General features: G+C 45.1%; 1 protein-coding gene across 5 annotated transcripts in view; it reads left to right on the top strand.

Moving 5' to 3' along the window:
- LOC146063759 (chitin synthase chs-2-like) overlaps window positions 1–16,591 on the top strand; it is a 75,675-nt gene that overhangs the window by 36,404 nt on the left and 22,680 nt on the right. For all 5 annotated transcript variants that reach the window (XR_014471656.1, XR_014471657.1, XR_014471655.1 and 2 more), the window contains exons 9-13: window positions 3,819–3,960; window positions 7,474–7,674; window positions 10,911–11,195; window positions 12,179–12,358; window positions 16,141–16,528. Coding sequence is in view for 2 of the 5 variants with exons in the window: in XM_083176467.1 (XP_083032593.1) it covers window positions 3,819–3,960; window positions 7,474–7,674; window positions 10,911–11,195; window positions 12,179–12,358; window positions 16,141–16,528 (1,196 nt within the window). In the remaining 3 variants the exon portion in view is untranslated. The remainder of the gene's footprint in view (window positions 1–3,818; window positions 3,961–7,473; window positions 7,675–10,910; window positions 11,196–12,178; window positions 12,359–16,140; window positions 16,529–16,591) is intronic.

Below are 16,591 nucleotides of genomic sequence, written 5' to 3'. Positions count from 1 at the left end.
TTTATATAGATTGTACAGCCAGCGAAACAATCTCTAATATACGCTGGCAAAATATGTCAAATTACATTTACCAGTCTCCATAAAATAGAACTGGACAGGCGATACAGTCGGCAATATCAGCCGTATATTCTAAAACTGTATAAAAGCTAATGTCTTAAAGGGGATAGATGGTAGACATATTAAACAATCTGTAAAAATCATTGCTGCGCACGGAGTCCACCCTATTTGATAGATGGAACTCAAGAAGCAACAATAAGAATTATGACATAAACCTGGATACAATCCAAGCATACCGTGGAGCTAAAAAGCAATAAGCTGGCAGTACTGGCTAGCAGATAAACCACATATACAATTGTAAGTCTAATTGTATGAGGCTGAAACTGCATAAGAGTTAATACACACCAGCAGATATTACGGGGAAATCACCAAAGCTGTTTTCATGGTAGTACACACCAACAGATATTGTATAGAATTGGTGTAACCAGTACGGGCACTCACTTCTTTTGAGATAAAATCATTCAATATTATTTATTATCCTGTATAGAGCACTGAGGAGCTAACTAAAGGATATAAGTGGAACTCAACATTGGCTTATAAAAATACACATAGCCAAGAGCCCTCACTAAGTTTCGAATAAAAACATACAGCACTATACTGTGTGTCTTGCAGTAATACAAAATAACATCTGCAAGTGAATGATAAATCATTGTGACAAGTGTAAATATCTTCTGATTCGATAGATTACACCATACGATTCATACACTGGACTCTCCTAAAAGATTAAAAATAAGCAAAACAGAACAACATCACAAAGGGAGTAAATCTGTAAGGAGTAAACTATGGCATAATATTATAAGCCCACCAAGGAGTATTGAATAACTCCCTTACAGAATATCCCCGATAGAAAAGGACCAAAATTAATTAAAAAACACATGAAAGGACACAGATACTAATCAAAGTAAAAAAATTTATTTAAAAGATAAAAAAACGAAAAACACTTTTTTACATATATATATATATATATATATATATATATATATATATGATATATTTCACGGGCTGGATAGTTCTTATTTTAAACATATCTCAATAAAGAAATAATTTTAATTTGTATATTTCTTTCAAAATCACTTCTGTGCACCAACAAAAAAGACATTCTTCCCTGTCCTCTTTTTTGTCATTACATTTATTGTCTTTGGCTGCACCCCCTCTGAGCTCCACAATTGATAAATGTCTCACCTGGGGTATCTTTAGTGCTGATAGCACCTGCCTGTGCGGACATATCCCGTTCCCCCCTATCCCCAAAAACTTACGTACAATTTGTAAGAGACATTTTTACATATGGCCCCCGAAGGATTTTTTCCCCATACAAACGGCCCTTGGCACAAAAAAGGTTCCCCACCCCAAATCTAGTTTAACACTTTTTCCTCCTGGGTTTTCTTGTGCAGTTACTCAAATTCTCCCAGCTGTGTTATACTGACCTCAGTTAGTCATACAGTATCTGCAGCAGCGGCATAACAATAGCTCCGCAGACCCTGCAGTGGCTTGGCGGCGCTAGGTAAGTTTGGGTGCCGCTGGGTCTCCGGAAGCAATTTCTGGGGGATAATGGGGCTGGGGCCGCCGCCAAATCTGTCGCTGCTGGCAGGGCACCCTCCCCTTCCTTCTCCTCTCCACCCCTCCCTTCCTAATCGCTGCCGCCAAAATCCACTGCTGCGCCTGGACCTGCAGATCCCCCTGTTAGTATGCCACTTGAAAAATGGCCACCCACTAACAGCAGATGGTTATTAAATAATGGTCTGCTTTAAGACGGCGGCCATTTTGCAAGTGACATTGTAACAGGAAGAGCGCCGGGACCGCAGACAGGAGGATCTGCTTGTCCCGGTGGGCAGCAATGGACTGGGCGGTGGAGGTGAGGAGGCGGTGAGGAGAGGGTGTGCACAAACGTTAGTTGCGGGGGGACGCCCAATTCAGAGTAACGCCACTGATCTGTGCAGATACAAATCTTGAGTGATGCAGCATGTCCCAGGGGTATAGACAGAAACTGGCTGGTGAATATAAGCTAAAACGCGTTTCTCTACATGTGTTACTTATCAGCGGTTTCCACCACATATTTTCAGTGTGTCCCATCAGGTTATTTAATGCTGTTCAAGAATACTTCATTTTTACAGATACAATTTCATCAGGCCAGGTAGCGAATAGCACATGAGTTGTAAATAAATAAAACACATCCAAGAAATTATAGACCCATAAGTCTGACATCACTAGTGGGGATAGCATTCAGGAGTACTTTACATCCAAAAGATTATCTGTGGTAACGGGATACAGTCATTGGGTCACCAGCATGATGGTCGACAGTCATTAGGTCAACCTAACCCATGTCGACCTAGACTCATGTCGACCTTCCTGCATGTCGACCTAGAAACGGTCGACCTAAATGCATGTTGACCTAATGGTGTCAACCTAATGACTGTGGACCAACATTGTGGATACCTAATGATCCATACCCGTGGGAACCAGCATGTATATGTGAGGGATACGTCATGCCAAACTCATTTCATTCACTTCTATGAGGAGGTGAGTGATTGCTTAGAGCTGCTATGATTCCTAGACAGGGAGACAGGACAGAGACACCGCTCCCAGGGGTAGGGTAGAGCTGGAGGCAGACCCTAGGACATGGTGTGGGAGGTGACCAAGTCAGGTCACTGGTTCATGGCAGCCACACTAATTAAAGAACAATAGGCGCCAACAAGGAGGTGTCAAAAGGCACCCTCCCCCCCTTCTCCATGTCCTGGCACCCTAGGCTGCATTAGGCTCCTATTCAGCCTATTGGTTAATCGGGCAGGGGTTAGGTTAATACAAATTCTGTAAGCAACTGTATAATTAATGTATGTGTTCATTATATTTTGAATTGGATTGTGATACAGGCATCTAACCTGCTTCTGGTGGGATTCTTATCTCTCAGGGTATGGTAAGAAATAGAGACTTGTATTATACTTACTTCCCTTTGAGTGACAATGGAATTTGGCAAAACAGGTGTGAAAATTGCCAAGCAAACATTTGTATTTATCATAATGACCTGCAATCTTTACCTTATATAGGAAATATAACTTTTTTTATTTAACATTTTTTATTTGAATTTATATAACAAATGTGAGAGACGCTGGCATTTTAAGCAGATATTTGCATGTCTCTTACAGAGATGTTGGCACTCAAAGGGTTAAACTTCCAGTAATATAAGTGTCACAATAGTAGTGGAGAATGCTGTTGGACCCATTGATGAAAACACTAGGATAATTAATGAGCCTTCCAGATGCCTGCAGCTATGCTGGCTAATACATTTCCAGTAGCATGTGTCACAACCTATCTATGCTCAGACTCTGAGTGATTTTCAACCTTTTTACCTTGCGGCACACTAAATAAGATTTTAAAATTGCCAAGGCACACCATGAGATCCCCACAGGGCAAAACACATTGGCCCCCACAGGAAAAAAACAAACCTATTGGCCTCCATATAAAAAACAATCACACTGGTCCCCACAGGTAACAAAAATAAAATAAATTGTCCCTTTACATGAAAATAAGATACCAGTAAATAACAGTTAAACTGGTGGTGGCTGTAATCTGGTTTGGGCATCTCTAGATCTGGGGGCACACTTGAGAACAGCTCAAGGCACACTAGTGTGCCACGGCACAGTGGTTGAAAAACACTGGCTCAAAGAGCTCTCCAACATTCTGAATCAGGTAAGTATGATTTAACATGATATATAATAAATACATTATTTTCAGTTTCAAATTCAAGTACATTTATTTATTCACAGAAAGCAAAATCAAATACCTATATTTTGGCCCTGGATGGAGACACAGACTTTCAGCCATCAGCATTAATGATTCTGGTAGATCATCTGAAAACGTATCCTGGTGTTGGAGCCGTCTGTGGAAGAATCCACCCAACTGGAACAGGTATAACAGGGTTGCTGACTTTAATATTCTCCTCTCCGGGGAAAAGCCCAGAGAGGAGAGTTTCAGCAGCTGCTTGGGGGGGGGGGGGCTTGATCGTGACGTCACTAAACCCCGCCCCCGTGATGTTAAACAGGTGAATTTGTGTATCTCCGTGGAGGGGGCGGGGCTAAAATGACGTGATTTTGCCATTTTAGCTCCGCCCCCTCCTCTGAGACCCGCGGATTGCGGCATTTAAATGCCGTGATCAGGGGCGCAGCGTGGGTCCCCCCTGAATCCGGGAGGGTTGCCCACCCTTCTGGGGGGCCGAGAGGGGGACCCGATTTTCGGGAGACTCCCAGCCATTTCGGGAGGGTAGGCAACCCCATACCTCCCAACATGACCCTCTCCAGGAGGGACACATTGCTTTGCTTCTACACTTCTGTCTTAATTTATTATTCACATCACCTGTGTTGAAGCACCTTTCTTATTAATTAACCTGTTCAACATAGATCAAAGTAATCATGCATTAAGAAGAAAGTCCAGAAGCAGAGCATTTTGTCCCTCCTGGAGAGGGTCATGTTGGGAGGTATGCAACCCTGAGGTATAAGAAAACCACAATGTACAGTAGTGGTTTATACAGATGGGGCAGGTCCCATCTTTGCAGGGGATGGCGATGGCGTTGCCAGCCGCCATCCCCCGCCAGCGCCATAGCTATAGCAAGAAGGGGACGCACGCGCACGAGAGGCGCGTGCGTTCCCTTCCGACGGCGCTTCCAGCGCTTCCTCCGGGTCACCTCTACCTGCCCGCACCCCCCCCCCCCCCCTAACCCTGTCGTCCATCTCCCTGAAGCGGAGACGGACAGGGTTCCCGTCGCCCCGCCGACGGAGATTGAGACGTGCGTGTGCGTGAGACGCATGCTTGTCTCAGTCAGATGGTGAGGCAGGCCACTGGTGGATCGCCAGCACTGACGTTCTGGCAATTCGCCAGCAAAGAAGAGGCCTGCCCCATCTGTATATATAATGGGGCATACCCTGCACTTCAATACTAACTGCTAGAAGTTAGCTAGATAAGACAAGGCCCGGGTGAAGGCTGAACACACCTTAATACACCCTGGACACAATGCACAATTTATACTAAAGATTTTAAAGAAATAGAAGTCTATGGGGCTGGTGCATGCTGCTTGTGTTTTGTTTAAAATATGCAAACAAAGTGTTCACCTACATTCATGGGCAGAATTGACACTTGCACCTCTTTACATCTGGAAAGGTGTTGGGGTAGGTGTGTATGAGGCAGACCTAAACCAGGATGCAAAGCTGTGAATGGAGAACAATACAAACCTATATGGTTGTCTTCAGGGGAAGTCTCTCTAGGAAAATTCACCTTCCTCATTCTCAGAGTCTGTTCCCGCCACTGCACGATACTGCCTGCTGCCGTTCTCTTTAGTGGCACTAGGCAATCCTCACCACCAGTCCACCTGGGTGTGGTATGGGACTCCGACAGTCGGGATTCCGACAGTCATTATCCTGAAGTCGGGATCCCGACTGCCCAGAGTCAGACAGCATGGCGAGCGCAAAAAAGTCCCTTGCGGGCACGGTGGCACCTATTGTATTCTCCCTCTATGTGGGTTGTGGACCCCCACGAGGGAAAATAGCGAGTGGCCGTCGGGCACCCGGCTGTCGGCATTTTGACAGTCGGGATCCCGACGTCGGGTAAACCCGTCCGGCACCCGTCCACCTCACCTCAGAGTTCCCTCACACACACTCCAATGCATTCTGTGTTATGTGAGTGTATGTATCTATGCATATCTTTACATGTATATCTCTTGTAGTACCCAGCATGGGTGGGCACATATAGGGTCTAGGGCAGGCATGTCCAAACTATGGCCCTCTAGCTGTTGGGAAACTACAAGTCCCACTGTGCTTTGCCACATTTTTGCTATTAGGGAGTGCTAAAACTATTGCAAGACATGCTGGGATGTGTAGTTTCACAACAGCTGGAAGGTCATAGTTTGGACATGCCTGGTCTAGGGTATCAAATACATCACAAAGAGGGATCTCGGGGTGTATGCTGCACCCGGGTGTCACTCGTCCAGGTGGTGATACCAAAATGTCAGTTTCTGTAGGTGCTGCCGTGTGACACCAAAATTCAGCTTCTGTAGGTTCTGCAGAGTGACATTAGGTTCAGTCAGACCTGATCACATGGCTGCGAATTGGCACAGTGGGCGATTATCGATACACTGCGCATATGTATGTTCACAGTACGCACATGCGAGGCCATTCTGTGATGAACTGCAACTAGTTCTATTGGCTGGCCAGTCGTATTGTGATTGATTGGGAGTGGGCGTGTGGGGGTGGAAACCGACCTTTTTTTGGGAGTGCTAAGAAAAATGCTATGCGTGCCTAGAAAAACACGGGGAGTGTCGGCTTTGTGACGTCAGCTTCAGCCCTGATGTGCCTATTTTTCATTGCAGCAAGACAGTACTCCACTCCAATAACCTGAGAACAATCAGTCTGTATTTAGAGTTACACAATGATACACCATTTAACACTGATTATGTATGTCATTTAATGCTGATTACTTCAGAAAAGGATCCTTGTTTTAACAATTATCAGGAACCGATAACCTATATGATATATTCTGTTCCTCTGGAATTATTTATCACCTGATATCACAGAATAATTCGTCATTAGGGGCGGGATGTATTAATATACATCGCCGCCCTTCGCCGCACGTCCACCGCGATGCCAGCGCATATGTACTAACATATGCAGCTGGCATCACGATGCGGTGATGGAGGCCCCCCTTGATACCTGTAATGTGGTGTGCGGGGGGTCTCCGTCACCTCCCTGCCACCTCCTGCTCCCTCACACCGGGGACAGCTAAGCAGGCTGTCCCCGGCGCCTCCTCCTCCCCCCTGCAGCCGGAAGGATGTCCGGCTGCGTCTCTAGGGGGAGGAAGGTTTTACCTTCTGGGTCCAGGAGGACCTGGACCAGGTAAGCCAGAGGGAGGTGGAGGCGACGGGCGGCGAAAAGAAGCACCCAAAGGTGGCAATACCCTATTGAGCGGTAACGGTGCGGCCGGGTTTTAATACATAGGAAAATGCAGTAAAACGGGGGTTTTACCGCATTTTCCCCTTAGTACATCTCGCCCTAGAGCTTAACACTAAACTAATCTCTGTACAACATCTGCTTGGGAATTGATTATACCAGATGTACAGTGTAAAATAATGTTATATGTTGTTAATGTCTATTTTATTAAACCTAAATAAAGGATTTTAATATTTTTTTGTATATTTAAGTAGTGCCCAGACTAAAAGAGTTTATTTCCTATTGCTGGTCTTTTTTTTCCTCCCACAAGGGAAATAATTAGCTACACATGTAATAATAATTAGGGAAATAATTAGCTACAATATGTGAATGAATACTCCTGTGCATTGGCTAGGTGACCTGAAAAACGTGACTTGTTTGGGGTCCCGAGGACTGAGTTTGAGAATCATTGATCTAGAAAATGTAAAGACTATTTTTCTGTGCCTAGGACCTATGATCTGGTACCAGAAGTTTGAATATGCTGTGGGCCACTGGTTGCAAAAATCTTCAGAACACGTCATTGGTTGTGTCCTATGCAGTCCAGGATGTTTCAGTTTATACAGAGCATCTGCCTTGATGGATGACAATGTACTGAAAAAGTACAGCACAAAGGCAAGAGAAGCTTTGGAATATGTTCAGTACGATCAAGGTACCAGTTACTAAGTGTAATTATTCTCATCATTTACTATTGATATATAGAGCATATAGCTGTATAAACAATTTTACTGCACATGTTAATTGGGTGATGAGCTGGTAACATGTCAGCCAAATTTAACTCCTATAAAGCTTATGGTGCCCATACAAGGTGCGAAAGCACCGTGCTCCCGCGGGCATCTCATCGCATAGTACAAAAAGTGTGTGCTACACATATTTTTTTGTACTGCCCATAACGGGTGTGATCATCGCACCGTGTATGGGCTCCTTAAGAGTTAGCTGTATTAAACTGCAACACTTCATAAATTTATTGTTATAGAAAAACAATGGACAATTAACCATTGTTAGGGATAGTGTAGGTGGCATTGCATGGAGTATTTGTTATGATATCGATTGTAAGCTTGCGAGCAGAGCCCTCCTATCTCTATGTCGGTTTGTTTCAACCCACTTTGTTTTATCACTGTTGTTTCCAATTGTAAAGTGCAATGGAATGTGCTGTGCTATATAAGAAACTGTAAATAAATAAATGTCCCTGAAACACTGCCGGGCATGCCACTGTAAAGAAAGGGTGCGCCACAGGAATGCCTGAACAGATTAAAAGCCGAACGCCCGAATGCCCGAGCGCTCCCGAGCACCCCCAAGCAGCCCCAAACTTCTAAAAGATGCCACAAACAGCCAAAGTCAGCTGCTCCTTGTGTGGTGAGTATTTCTGGAGCAGGACAAACCTGCCCTGGTAGGTTTGACCTGTCCCAGGAAAACCCACCACTCAAGGGTTTAAGGGTCCACTTAAGTGGGTCAGTTTATTGTGTTGTATTCAGTGCCGTCGAGAGGGGGGAGCGGGTACTTTTTACCTGCGCCAGGATCTGTTGGAGGGGCCCAGGTAGTGAGAGAGATGGCATGGGAGTAGAGAACAGAAGCTAAGATGGCATGGGAGTAGAGAACAGAGACCATGACCCTACTGTTGACACCGCCCCTTTATAAAGGGGCCCGGAGGCACTTTTAGTGGCCCGGTTGTATTCACAAAATCATCAAGCTTCAAAACGACATATCACAATGCATGAAAACAACAGAAATTGCATGGGGCCTTTATGACGGGTTGAAAACTCCATGTCGACCTTGTGAATGTCGACATAGACAATGTCGAACTAATGACCTTGTCGAACTAATGACCTGTCGAACTAATGACCTTTCGAACTAGAATCATGTCGACCTTTTCCCATGTCGACCTAGAGTCATGTCGACCTTTTAGCATGTCGACCTAATGGATTCGACCTAATGACTGTCGACCATAATGCAGTAGACCAAATGACTGCATCCCCTTTATGACAGCACCCTTAAGGGGTCATTAAACCCATCTTCAAATTTAGATTGTCCCTTAAGATGTTAAGGTAGTGCGCAAAGTTTGAAGACAATTAGTTAAAGCGTTTGAGAGTTATCGTGGAACATTCATACACATACCTCCCTACTGTCCCGTATACTGCGGGAATGTCCCAGTTTTTGGGGGACAGCAGTGCCCGGCCGGGGGGGGGGGAGGGGGGCAGTTGAGAGTTCCCCCTGTAATCCGGTGAATAGACGCTGTGCGCATGTGCACAGCATCTATTCCCACAGCAGAGAAGCTGGGGGCTGGCCAGCAGCTTACAGAGCTGCTGGTCAGGCACTCAGAGTGACGAAAATGGGGGCATGGCCTCACGAGAATGATGCACTCTTAGGCCATGCCCCCTTGCTGGTAAGCCACACCACTATTTTCATTCACACCTTCGGTGCGCGCGGCTGTCCCTCCTTTGTACTTACAAAAGTTGGGATGTATGCACACACAAACATCATTCAATTATACTTACAGTATGTAGACAATGTTACTGTATTACCTGGCAAAGCAGGAACAAGAATGAACTTGTGTGTTTGGTTTGTTTCAATAGAAACTACACCAAGATCCTCCCTCCTTCCAATCATGGGTGCTCTTTAGCATCCGCAATGTATCGCACTGGATGCAGTCTGTCGGTGTGTGCCAGTGGTGCCGCAATTCTGGCACACACCTATCTTCAAAGTGGGGAGGCACCAGGCAGGAGAGGCACTCCCCCTGCTCTGCATCCCTGGAGGGCAGCGCGCAGTGAGTGGCGGGTGACCGCTGATTGACTGAGAGAGCAATCTCAGCCAATTAATGGCCTCCAATTTTTTTTTTCATTCTCCTGCAGCTCTCCAGGAGTACATTCTATAAATTTCATGCAATTTATTGCATGTATAAATGGCACATAAAGTGCCAAAACATAAGTGAGCCCTCCTGGGGGAGCTCAAGGGGAATTGGGTCTGACAGGTTGGACTAGTGTATGGGGCCTTAAGCAAGGCAATATCATTCAGGGCAATGGAATTTCATGCTTGTGCAATATAACATTTTTCTATCATGATTATTTAGATTTTAAGAACTTTAGCAACCTAATTTTTCAAATGATGTTCCTGTATGGCGACATTCCCGGTAGTGTCAGTAACCTATTACAGGTCTCGACAGCTTTCCTCACATCTTCCTTGGCAGAAAATGTTAAAGATCAGAAGTGGAACTACCATTGGTGCAGCAAGTGCCCTCAGGGCCCTTGAGGACTAAGGGATCCATTGCTGGCATCCACTGCCGTGTGGCATATTGTGAAGTTGGGTTAGAGTTGAGGAGGGGACACAAATATCTTTGTACCTGGGCCAACCACGTAAGTTTCGTCACTGGGTAAGATGGTTTCAGCAGCTTTGTTGGAAATAGTTTTGTAAGAGTCCTGTAACAGACAAGTTGTGAGAGTAGAAGGCATCAAGGACATGCCCAGATCAGTGCAGGCAGGCAGAACTGGAGCATAACTAAGCAAGCCAAATTTAGTTAATTGGTAATTAAGCTGAACATGGTCACGGTCAAACTAGTTTCGGTACACAAATAATAATAGTAGGAGGAGCATAATAAGGTCACAGGTACATAAGAAAAGGGACAAAGGTAGGTTTTGAATATGAAGCACATGGACATGAAGTAATAAGTATCATATCAATATTAAAAAAGCTAATCTTTAGATATAAATATTGCCACCATTGGTCACAAGGAACGTCTATTCAGAAAATAAATAGATGCATTGCAATATCAGATTATTTGCAATATCATAGCAATTAACTATCTTAGAACATATGCTTTTGATGCAAGGGACAGTATGCATATGATTTAGAGTCATGGTGTCATTCATGCTCACCAATCCTTGTTGCTATTAGGTGAGGATCGTTGGCTTTGTACATTACTCCTCCAGCAAGGATGGCGTGTGGAATATAATGCAGCATCCGATGCCTATACTAATGCCCCTCAGGAATTTCAGGAGTTTTATAATCAGCGCAGAAGGTGGGGACCTTCAACCATGGCAAACATCATTGATTTATTGCACAGTGGAAGAGAAACATCAAAGAAAAATCCTTCCATTTCTACTGTCTACATCCTGTATCTGACACTGACATTGGCAACTTCTATATTAAGTCCTGCTACAATGTGTTTAATGATCGCAGGTACAGTACTACTTCATTATTTGTTGTATTTCTGCTAAATGAAATATATACAGCCAAAAAAACTATCCTATATTTATATTATGTTTAATGCATCAAATGTAGCAAGGAGAGCTATGATATGAAAATGGTAATACTGTACACCGAAGTGCCAGTAAGAATGCTTATCATCTGGCCCCTATATATGTTGGCCAAGATGCAGGGGTGGATTAAGGTCTGTGGGGGCCCTGGACTGTGCCACCCCCCCCCCCCCCACACACACACACACACACACAGACACATTACCCCCCAGGGGAGGTTGGTACATGGGCAGCACAGGCGGTCCCTGCAGCGGTATGAGCAGTCAGCACCATGGTCCCTGCAGCGTATGGGAAGTCAGTGGCGGGGTCCCTGCAGCAGATGGGAACTAGTAGCGGTATGGCTACTAGTTCCCATCAGCTGCAGGGACCCCGCCACTGACTTCCCATCTGCGACAGGGACCCTGGCTCGCCTTCTCTGCCCGACCCCGTTGCCCAAGCACGGGGCGACAGGAGCCCCACACCGGCAGCAGTGCTGGTGTGGGGGCCCCTTATGTGTGGTGGCCCTGGGGTGACCACCAATGTCGCCCCGTGCTTAATCCGCCACTGCCAAGATGCTTTGAGCCATACTTCCCCCAGCCACATCTTCTGGATGAAGCAGATCAGTGGAGAATAGAACAGTTATACAGCTCTCCGTCCTCAGTAGCGGGATTAATGATAGCATTTTAGGGATTCAAATCTAAATACTGCTTACAGTGGTGGAACAGTAATGTTCTTACCTCTCTGAGAGGAAAGCACAACCTGCAGCGGCAGACAGCAAGACCATGGACAGCTGGCCTGGTTAGGGACAAGAGGGTGTTCTTTCCCATAAACTTTTAGTGGACCTTCAAAAATAGTAAATATAGGGCAACAAATTAATTTGTATTTCCAATCTTACTGTCAAATTATTTTATTGGTTTTTATTTCCAGGTTCCATCTCATTTCTTTTTCAATGGACTGCCAATGTCTGCATTGTGCTAGCATTAATTCCTCCTACTCTTTATATAGGAGTGTGCTATTTCACAAAACCCAGCACCCAAATCAATATTGCTGCATTCCTCAGTGTGTGCTATGCATTTTTGATGACAGCTACATTCCTGTGTATTATTGGTAAGTGAACTTTTCTACCATAATATATAAACTAGTTTTAAGTAATACAGCATTTCATACCCTCCAATTGTACCTTTTTTTCTGGTACAGTACCATTTCTTTTGGGGCCTGTACTGGCCAAAAAGGACTCTATACCGGTTTTCTGGGTCCATTGAAAGTAAAGGAAAGGGGTCATAGCCACGTCCCCTTTACCAGCGACCATGCCGCCTCTCCAATTTTGAACAGATTGCTGCCCAGCATGTGGGATCCAGCATGTCAGAAAAGCAAAGGTCACTTTATTGTACTGGTGTTCTGATTCATCACTACCATTGGACTATAAGTAAATGGTGCCACTAATTCCAGGAATTTATGGGCACACATTACCCAGTGGTTCAATTTGGTTTAATATAGTACATTTATTATAATTTGTTTACTCTGAATGTTGCTACAGTATATATTGTGACTACAGCATGATAGTATTTCTAAGGTTATGATACTCATGTACTATCTATGTAACTTAGTGATGTATTAAATGTGTGCTCTGTGAGTGCCATATAAACGAGTATATAGAACAACAGCGCCATTTTGTTGAAAATAACTAAAAGATTAAATTGGCCTGTAGGCTGCAAGGTTAATCTTTCCATATGATTAAAGTGTCTATTCCCTATATGAATGTTACTACCCACAAGTAACTTTAATAATTTAACATTTAATATTTAATATTTAGTCATAATGTTTAGTCATAATGTCAATATAGCAACAGCATACCCTAGAGCCCTTCAATACACACTAGTGTTGGTGAGATCTAGGGTATGCTATTTGTGCATTTACCTAAGTGTGTGATCATGCTAGCTAGAAACGACTGATTACCATCAAAATTGCAAGGGCAAGAAGAATCAAACGAGGATGGTCAGGTGCCTGTGTGTTGGTTATGACTTTATATTGTAGAAACCTTATGCTGTAGAGATATAGGGGTTTACTATATATATATACTATATACTATATATACTATACTATATATATATACTATAAATTTAGCTCCCCCCTGCCAAAAAACTATCTGCCCCCCCCCCCCCCCCATAATGCACTGGGGGCTATTCCCCTATTTTTACATACTGTACATATATACTGCTCAGAAGTGAGCGATAGAGAAAGAGGGGAGCAAGAGAGTGAGTGTTAGGGACAGAAAGTTGTATAGACAGGGAGAAAAAGAGGGTGTCTCTGAGACATTGCCAGGTAGCCAGGTAGGTAAAGGAGAGAGAGGGGATGGAGGGGTGGGGGGAGACAGCTTGGGAAAGAGAAAAAGACAGAGAGGGGGCTGCGGAGGCAAGGAGTATGAAAGACGGGGGGTTGTGGAGATAGGGGACTGTGATGGGGATATATAGTGGGCTGGGCATATGGAGTGGGGAGATGGGCGTTGTGGTGGGGGGAGAGACGGGGCTGTGGAGACGGAGTGGGGAGAGAGGGGGCAGAGGAGATGGAGTGGAAGAGGGGGCTGAGAAGACAGGGAGTGAGGGAGGGGAACTGCGGAGGGGGCTAGGGAGACGAGGACAGGAAGGTAAGAGAGTGCCCTAAGCAGACAGGGAAAGGGGGCTGAGGAGATAGAGAGTAGGGTGACGACAGAAATAACTTGTAAAGTACATCCTTATCCCCCCATCCTGGGTAAGTACCCAGTCTCCCATCAGCAATAGTGGCACTTCATTCTGTCGGGTCTCATCAGCCCTGCAGATCCGGATCTCCTGCAGTGCTGGCATCTTCAGGTGCATCAATCACTAGCGCTGTGTCCCTCACTGTCCTTCGCCGGAAACTCCAGGTCAATTGATCTCCAGCACCGGCCGGGACGACTTCTGCTGTCACGCACCATCAGGTCTCATGATCTGCTGTCATGCATCGCTCTCTCCCACCTCTCCCTCCGCTGCAGACCTCCTGCTGCTGCTGCTTCCAAATGCCTTCAGCCCTGAGGAGCCGCCGGGCATTCAGAAGCAGCAGCGGCAGTAGGTCAGCAGCCGCCCTGCTTAAAAAAAAAGTGCGCCACTACCGAGTCCCTGTACTGCAGACCCTGCAGGGTTAGCGGGTGGCAGGGCCCGGCACCCCTGCTGCCGCCCGCTCCCCCAAGTGGCAGCGGGGGCTGCCTTATGCTAGCTACACCACTGGCCCTGAGATCAGGTATTCGCCACCAAACCAGAGTGAAATCCTGCCTCATGGAAGTCTGCAAAATTTAGCTGGATAAATGATTTGCTGCAAATCCACTCACAAGATGCTCACCATAAAATGATTTTTCCAATGTGTGCAGTCTGTACATAGACCAGGACTTACAGTACTTGGAGGCTGTGATAGAAACAGGCTGATCAGGGCAAGAGCTAATGTCACACACCCTCCCTCCAAACGCCTGGGCATGCCTGTGTTTTCCCTGACAAAACATCCAGTTACCACCCCAGACGCCGGCTTTCTGTCATTTAACTTGTGAATGTACTAAAATTACTATTGATTACTGATCAATTTTTATAGCTTTTTATTTATTTATTTATTTGTTTTAGTTTGCAAAGCGCCAGCATTTCCTGAAGTACAGTTCTATGGAATTTCTGGACATATCTTGGTATTTATTGGTTTAGCTTAAGTGGAACAATATATTAAAACACATACCTCCCAACATGACCCTCTCCAGGAGGGACACAATGCTCTGCTCTGGACTTCCCTCTTCATTTAGGTTTACCATCACCTGTGGTGAAGCACCTTTCTTATCAATAAACCTGTTTAATAATTTGAAGGTAATCATACATTATGAGGTAAGTCCAGAAACAGAGCATGGCGTCCCTCTTGGAAAGGGTCATGTTGGGAGGTATGATAACGGCTGTATATTTTATAGATGAAAGTAGAAGCAGTCTGGGAATCATTGGAAAACGAAAGGACTTGACCAATTAAAACTTCTTCTCAGCTGTTGAGAGGTCATGACCTGTGCACAGAGCCTGTAGCATGGAGTTAAATGCAATGGCACAGACTTCCCTGGCATAAGGTGGTTGCAAGTCCCGAACCCCCAGAGTCATCATAGCCAACCCGTAGTTATGGCCCTGGTGGAGAATTTATAACATGGTCCAAAAAATACCTAGAAACAACATATTTCAATTCCTTGAGTTTAAAAACTTCCAATCATAACTTATCTTAAAGAGGGCAGGATTCTTTAATATCCGCGCCCATGGTCCGCTGCACATCGCCGCCTACCGCAGACATAGTTATCACATAATGGCAAATTATGGCAAAGGACAGCTCTTGCGTTAAGAGCTGTTCTTTGCGTTGAGCTGGCGATGTGAAGCGGTTCCCCCCTCCCTCACCCGGCCGGATGATGTGCTACTGCTGCTGGGGGCTGCTCTCCTCCTCCTCCCTGCACCCGGAAGAGGATTACAGTGCAGGGAGGAGGTCACAGGTCTGGGCAGCACAGCGCTGTGCTGTCTGGACACAGGTAGGGGGGGTCCGTGCGGGGCGGCGGGGGTCCGTTCAGGGCAACGGTGGGTCACGGTAGAAGCCCGTCGCGGTAACCTGGGGGGGGGGGGGATCTTTATAGCATCCCAAAATGCGGTAAAAAACCATATGACGGGTTTTTACTGCATTTTTAGTTTAGAGAATTCCGTGCAGATCCTTTCTTCTTGTCTGTTCATTGCCCAAACTTAAACAGCTGTAGCACTTTATTAATTGCTGTGTAAAAGAGCACAATGTATCTGACACTTTACTTCACTTTCTTCTATGTTAGCCATAAATTAAATATGACAATTCTTAATAAGTAACCTGTGTTTTTTTTTTTTTCCCAGCTGACATGGTGACACAGCAAACTTTTGTGACACCAACTGGTTTGTTTCTAATCTCAATGATCTTCATCCATTTAATAACAGCTTTGCTACACCCCAATGAATTCTCCTTGCTGAAATATGGACTTGTATACAGTATAGGCGTCCCAAGTGGCTACCTACTGTTAACGATATACTCCTTAGTTAACATGTACATAGTGTCCTGGGGAACCCGAGAGACTGTAGCACCAAAAAATAAAACAAATCAAAGTAACAAAAGAGTCAAATACCAGAAGACATGTAATTGCTTTTGCTGGGATATTAAAGTACAGTTCCATGACAAGAACTGTGAGGATAACATGCATACAGCATATACAAAGGACGTTGATATTCAGCCTACAGACCCTCAAAGGTAATGTGTGACTCTGAAGGAAGTTTGCCGAATTTGTTGAAATTGTGTGTGGACAAAGTCCAT

The sequence above is a fragment of the Crinia signifera genome, chromosome 3 (assembly GCF_055691185.1).
Source record: "Crinia signifera chromosome 3, ASM5569118v1, whole genome shotgun sequence".
Lineage (NCBI taxonomy): Eukaryota > Metazoa > Chordata > Amphibia > Anura > Myobatrachidae > Crinia > Crinia signifera.
This window is presented reverse-complemented; position numbering and strand designations above follow the sequence as displayed.